Source organism: Gavialis gangeticus, unplaced genomic scaffold (genome assembly GCF_001723915.1).
Source record: "Gavialis gangeticus isolate Ggan-Ray unplaced genomic scaffold, GavGan_comp1, whole genome shotgun sequence".
NCBI lineage: Eukaryota > Metazoa > Chordata > Crocodylia > Gavialidae > Gavialis > Gavialis gangeticus.
The window spans coordinates 112,099,574-112,105,846 of NW_017729024.1; the positions used below are offsets into that span (position 1 = coordinate 112,099,574).

At 42.4% G+C, this 6,273-nt stretch overlaps 1 protein-coding gene across 13 annotated transcripts in view; it reads left to right on the forward strand.

Moving 5' to 3' along the window:
* The window catches only part of MPDZ (multiple PDZ domain crumbs cell polarity complex component), a 160,769-nt gene that overhangs the window by 20,905 nt on the left and 133,591 nt on the right, over positions 1-6,273 (forward strand). For all 13 annotated transcript variants that reach the window (XM_019517589.1, XM_019517582.1, XM_019517586.1 and 10 more), the window contains exons 2-3: positions 2,575-2,633; positions 3,294-3,460. In XM_019517589.1, the coding sequence (XP_019373134.1) occupies positions 2,618-2,633; positions 3,294-3,460 (183 nt within the window). In that variant the 5' untranslated portion in view covers positions 2,575-2,617. The remainder of the gene's footprint in view (positions 1-2,574; positions 2,634-3,293; positions 3,461-6,273) is intronic.

A 6,273-nucleotide genomic window follows, 5' to 3' on the forward strand; every position in this document is an offset into this window, starting at 1 on the left:
GGGGGGGGGGGGCAGTTCCCAGCATTGTGCGCACCCTGGAAGGGCATGGGGGGGTGCATGCCCCCTGTATTTGTGTGTGGGGCTAGGGCAAGAGGGGGGCTGCAGCCACCCTAAAATTTGTTATAGGTCCCCTCCCAACATCACCGCCGCTGCCCACCCTGAGTACAGCCCCCAGCCCAGCTCTTGCTGGGAAGAGCCCAATGCTGCCCCTGGCCCCAGCCCACAGCAGCAGCCCACCCTCACCCCGCATGCAGATCCAGAGGCACACACTACCAAACCCCTCCCTGGGTGCCCGCAGCACTGGGAGCCCCCACTCCTGCCCATTCCCTGGGGTGAGCTGCTTGTGGCTGCATTGCGTGCCCCGCCCCACACAGCTGGGCAGTGTCTGCCCCAGCCCCACTCCCTCCCTCAGCACGGGTGCCTCGATCTGCTCCCCCATGCCTCATCCCCCACCCCCCTTCCCTGTCAACAGACTTACTAGCTGGACCCAGCTGCTTTTCAAGCTGCGCATCAGCAATGGGATTGGTATCGGCTCATTAAAAATCAGCCATCGGTATTGGTCCAAAAAAATCTCTTATCAGTGCATCCCTAGTTCTTGGAGATTTATGCCATAGAGTAGATATAGTAATTTCTGGCCACTGGTGTTAAGTTATACCGTGGATTGACTTAGCGTACAGCTGTTCAATCTCTTACGTGGCCGGGGGCTGCACCAGCATGAGCTATGAACCCCCAGCTTACACGGCGTATAGGTGCCACCTCACTGCACAATAGCACATTGTACAGTAGCCCCTTGCCCTGCACCATGCTGCAGGACTACCCTAGCCTTGAGTCCCACCCCCAATACTCTGGCTGTGGGCTCTCCGGCTGTGTCATGCTGAGCAGGCAATTTGGCCACAGGGTCCCCCAGCCCTGTGGGCTTTGCTGTGCTGTGCCCCCTTGCCCCTGTTGTGGAGATAAGAAGGGTAAGCTGAAGGAGGGATGGGAAGCTCAGGGACTCTGGCTCCTGATATAGCTGGAGCCTTGGGAATGGCGGCCAGGTGGGACTGCAAATTGACCCCCCTCAGGCTGCATGCGGCCCATGGGCTGCAAGTTGGATGGGCCTGATGTCGTGCATAGCAGCTGCAGTGTTGTGGGGGCACACCAGACCCCTTGTCATCTTTCTTCTCAATTGCGATACATCTTTTGTTGAGGAATTGGATCTTAGTCTTCACTGGATATTTAAAAGAAGCGTTGGCCAGGCTTGAAGGAGGTATTTTGTTGGTGTGAATAGGTCACAAAGATGACAGAGCTGAAGATTTATTCTTGCAATTAAGTAAACTTCTCCATGCCCAAATAAGGACCTCAAATAAGGTATTTGATTTAGTACACTTTGGGGTTTGTGTATCTAGCAACTGGACAGTCAGGTTGGAGGAATCTAACCCTTTAAGCCCCGAAGACTCCTCATCTTAACATTCTGTTAGAGAGTATAGCTCTCTGAAAATCCAATAACTCCTAGTCATATAGAAGATAGAGGTAGAAATTATTCTACCATGGTACTACAGGATAGGCTAGGCTTTAAAGGTGGGGTATTAGGCTTTAAAGCTGTGATTTTATTTCAGGTTATATCACAGATTTTGTGTAGCCCTGTGGTCCTTCTCCAGTCCTGCACATTTGTATTCATGATAACTAAGGCACCTGGATTTGCAGATGGATTATAGAAAAAATAATCCTTATACTGATTTTTAAACCATTGAAATTTTTATTAAACAATATCACTCACACAATATACATGCTGATGGGGTGTTATATAATGTTTTATTGGATGATTTACATAACTTATGTTATAGTTTCACATCACATGAGTAATTAAGATATCCCAACCCTGTGCTGATAGTAATATACATTCAGCATAAATAAATGGGGGTCACGGAACATGGAGCCACAGTTCATCCTTTTGTTTTGTTGCATCCTGTCTTACTTCCTTTGTACATTGTCTGTTTGATTTCGGTAGCTCTTGATTATGATGTGCTTAACAAAAGTTTGGTGCCATGTAAATAATAATGATGATTCCTTATTATTGTATGAAACTCATGTTTTTTCTTGGTTTTGTTATAAAATCATGACTCTGAGTTTAAACTCAAAATTTCAAAATGAAAGATACCAGATTCACCCAAAGAACCTTGTCTGCCTATGTCCTCAGACTAACACAGCTATAACCTATACCTCTGCAAAATGAAATTTGTGTGACAGAAAATGACAATGCAGTGAACGTTTGTATGAAGCACTGTAATATAAAGCCATTGAATGCTGTACAGTGTCACTTAAAAACCCTATCCATAGCTTCTGGTTAAAATACTACAGTACACCTTACACAGCATGCAAATAAAATGGAAGCTTAGAAATAATATGAAAAATAATCTTAGAAATAGTTTTTTGGGGTGGGGCTGAGAAGTGACTTCGAATGAAATCCTAGTTTAACTTGATTGATGAGAGGTTACAGTGCTTTTTTTTCTTGAGTTCAGGTTTATTCATTTGTAAATACTTGATTCTTAAAATTCTATGGATGTCACCATTTTCTTTTCTGTTATTTTTTAGCTGTTGTTTACCAGTTTGAAACAGAAGCTGGGTAGAGAAAAGCATGCTGGAAACAATAGGTAAGTTTTTATGTAACACTGTTTGTGGCCAATCCAAGTTTACGTGATAGATCTATATACTTATATACAAGACAGTTGAGTTAAGTTTTGTCATGCACAGCTACTATAGTTAAAAAATACCTGATGCTTTTGTTGTCCTGTATTTTGTTCTGAATTACCTCCCAAATTTTGCATATAATCTACTTGATTTTTGACTTATGGACTATTTACTATCATTGCCTGTTTTAATTTTATTTCACCTTCAGAAGTTATTAAAGCTGGTTGGAAAATGTTACATTTTTTTTGCAAAAATAATTTATAAAGTCAACTGCTTTTTCTTAAATGTATTTTTAATACTGACTTTTGAAATGTATCTGTAGTCATGATTCCTTCACCTCTCGTTTTCTGAACAGTTTAATTTGGAAACTCCGCCTGGTCAGATCTGCAACTTCCCCTAGTTCTTGCATTGTCATCAGCTTCAAACAGAATTTCACCAATGCAAATGAGGACAGATTTGGGCTGGTTTTTTAATATTTAAAATTTGAAAAAGTGACCAATGTAGAAGAAAATCACTTCTGTTTTCTGGTTCGGGGAGATAGAAAAGTGATGTTTGAGTAGTCAGAAATGCCTGTATGTGCCCTTTTCTGAGCTGCTGCTGACTAGTAATGAATATGCCTACAGATACACAAAGGGCCCTCCAGGCAGTTGAACGCCTGCAGGCAAAATTACGGGAACGAGGTGACACAGCAAATGAGGAGAAACTGAACTTACTCAAGTCAGTGCTGCAGAGCCCTCTTTTCAACCAGATTCTGAACCTTCAGACTTCTGTTCAGCAGCTGAGAGATCAGGTAGGAACAGTAGCATCCAAAGGAAAGGGGAGAAGTTAATAAGTTTTTGTAAAAGCCTGGCATAATTTGTTGTTGCTTGTTAATAGTTTAGAAATTGCATATTGACTGATATAATAGTGAAAATTAAAGGCCTGATCCTAGGCCTAATCCTAAACGTGTTGAAATCCATGGAAAGATTCCCATTTACTTCAGTGGGTTTTGGGTCAAGTCCTAAATGTTAATGCATATGTATATATTTTCCTAGTTGTTTTGCATATAGTATATTGATGTATGCTAAATGATGCCCTTATGTGGAAAGGTAGCAGAAGGTTGACTGCTAATAAACTCAAAATAAAAGAAAGATAAACCGCTAAGGACACAATGAAGAAGCATTTAATTTTTAAGACCTGTGACTTTTGTGATCCACTTCCCTATTGGCAGTTTGTTAGTATAGAAAGAGCATTTTCATGGAAGTTTCAGATCAGTAGGAATAGTGGGATTATTTCCTTATATAGCTGTAACAGATAATAGGAAACAAAAAAGCATAGAAGAGGATGTTAATTTTTTTTTACTTTATCAGCAGGGATAAAAAATCCCTGAATATGGTTATAATAGGTTGATTAGTTTCTCCTTGATGTCATGAGAAATATATATTGAGTATACAAAGTAGTTTTTAATACAGTATTTGCTTGAATCCAAGAGGGGTTTCTCCTGCTATTTAACATGGAGAAAAAGGCAGCAGGGCTGGGGGGTGCAGGTAGCAGGGGAAGCAAGTAGTAGGGAGGACAAGGTGGCAAGAGGTAAGGTGTGGAGGGGCAAGGCACAGGGGTCAGGCTGTTTGACCCCTTCCCCCACCACCTGCCCTCCCACTGTCTTGTGCACTGCCCTGCTCTGCCACATTCCCCCTAGCACCTGCCCCCACTGCCACCCCCACTACCTGGCTCCTGCCACTGCTTTTCCTGGTACAGCACTGGGAGGGATGAATTCAAGATAACCCTCCAATAATTAGATTCTATACATGGAAACTTATAACAGATTTACAAATTTTCCATGTATAGAATCTAATTACTGGGGGGTTGTATTAAATTCAGAGTCATCTTGGATTCAGGTAAATACTGTAAGTGACTGTTAAAACCAGGTTATGCATCTATCTTTGCAGCTAGCCATTCCACAGATTCATGAGAGAGGGCCTGGACAAGGCCTTTTCTGTAGAAATTCCATAATCCATTTTTGGTTAGCTAGTGCATCAGGGATAGTTGGAAGAAGCAGTTCATGCATTCTGAATTACTGTGGCACTGAGGTTGAATGTGGCCCCTGTATCAGAGTGCAACTTAAAAACCCCTTTTATCCTTGCTTCTATTACAGCTGAGCAGTAGCTGAGACAACCTGGCTGTTAGTTATTTCCTGTAGTTCTGGAATTCATCTTGATGTATTATAACCAGATTACAAGCACATTGGTATATTATTTACAGTGTCATACTTCAGTGCACATTTCACTGTTTATATTCTTGGTACTGAGAAACTAGATTGTCACCTAAGATTACTACTGCAACAGCAACAACAAAACTCTCAGAACAAAGAAGCTGTGTTGAAATTCTGATGTGAACTTAGTGCACGTGTTGATTTTTACCATTACTGAAGGGAAATTTAACATTGACATAAACAAAACACGCACACAGTGAATTAATTACATGACTGATATCTGAGGGAGCCTACCATTTGAAATGGAGGTGTGCCTTGAACCGTTACCAGTAATTTACTAAAAGGGCAAATGGAATTTTTACCTTTGTGTGGCCTGGAAAGATGAAATAGATTCATTCCTCTTTCCTTAAATGTTTTAGATTAGGGTATTTAATCAAATCTATAACTTAATGCTATTTAAAAGAGCTAGTCAAAGATTCACTTGCAGCATATACCTGTCATTGCACCCCTTTATTTACGTGTGTAATTATCATGGTGATGTATGCCAGGTTGATGATTTTAATGTCATTTACTGCTTGAATGCCTAACAGGCTGCTTTCATGTGAGACAACCAGGTTTGCATGTATCTGAAAAAATGACTGCATATGTAAATACAGGTGTGCAGTTGTGCACAGATTTGGGTCATCTCCCTGCATCTCTCTACAGCTTAGATGTAGTTTTAAAATAGAGCATGGAACTGTCTGTGTTTTTTTTGTGCCTTATTTAAATAATTATAAATAATTCTACTGATTTGTTTGAAAAAGAAAAGAAAGAAAGTAAAACAAGTTCAAGAAAATAAAATGAAATGAGATCTGAGTTGCTCTAGGAATTGTAAAGCCTTCAGTTTTATCCAAAGATAATCTTTTGGACTTTTTTTTATAAGTTTAATTTATAAGTGTTGTATTCCCTGGCTGAAGCTACTGGGTAGTACAGGGGCAGGAAAAATATGGCCCACGGGCCAGATTCCACCCTTCAGGCACATTCATCCAGCCCATGGTGCCCTCCAGTGAATAGCACCCCATCCAGCTTTTTTGCCCATGAGAGCGAGAGCAAGGTGCTCACATATACAGACTCCCAGCATACCCTATTGTACCTCATTCCCACCCTCGTGGGCAGAAGGGTCTGGCCCAGCCAGCCAGCAGCAGGGTTCCAGGCAGGGCTGCTGCTACTGCAACCACCGGGGACTTGCTCAGCTTCCCTAGTGTCCTGCTTACTCTGGGCAGCAGGTAGGAAAGTGGTGGGGACAGGGGCAGGGCTAGGGCTGGTGGTAATGCAGAGCCTGTGCGCAGAGGGTGGCAGCAGTGCAGAGCTCAGATGGGCAGAGTGTGGGTGTGAGGGAGGGTGAGGGTATGTGGGGACTTCCCCCCCCCCCC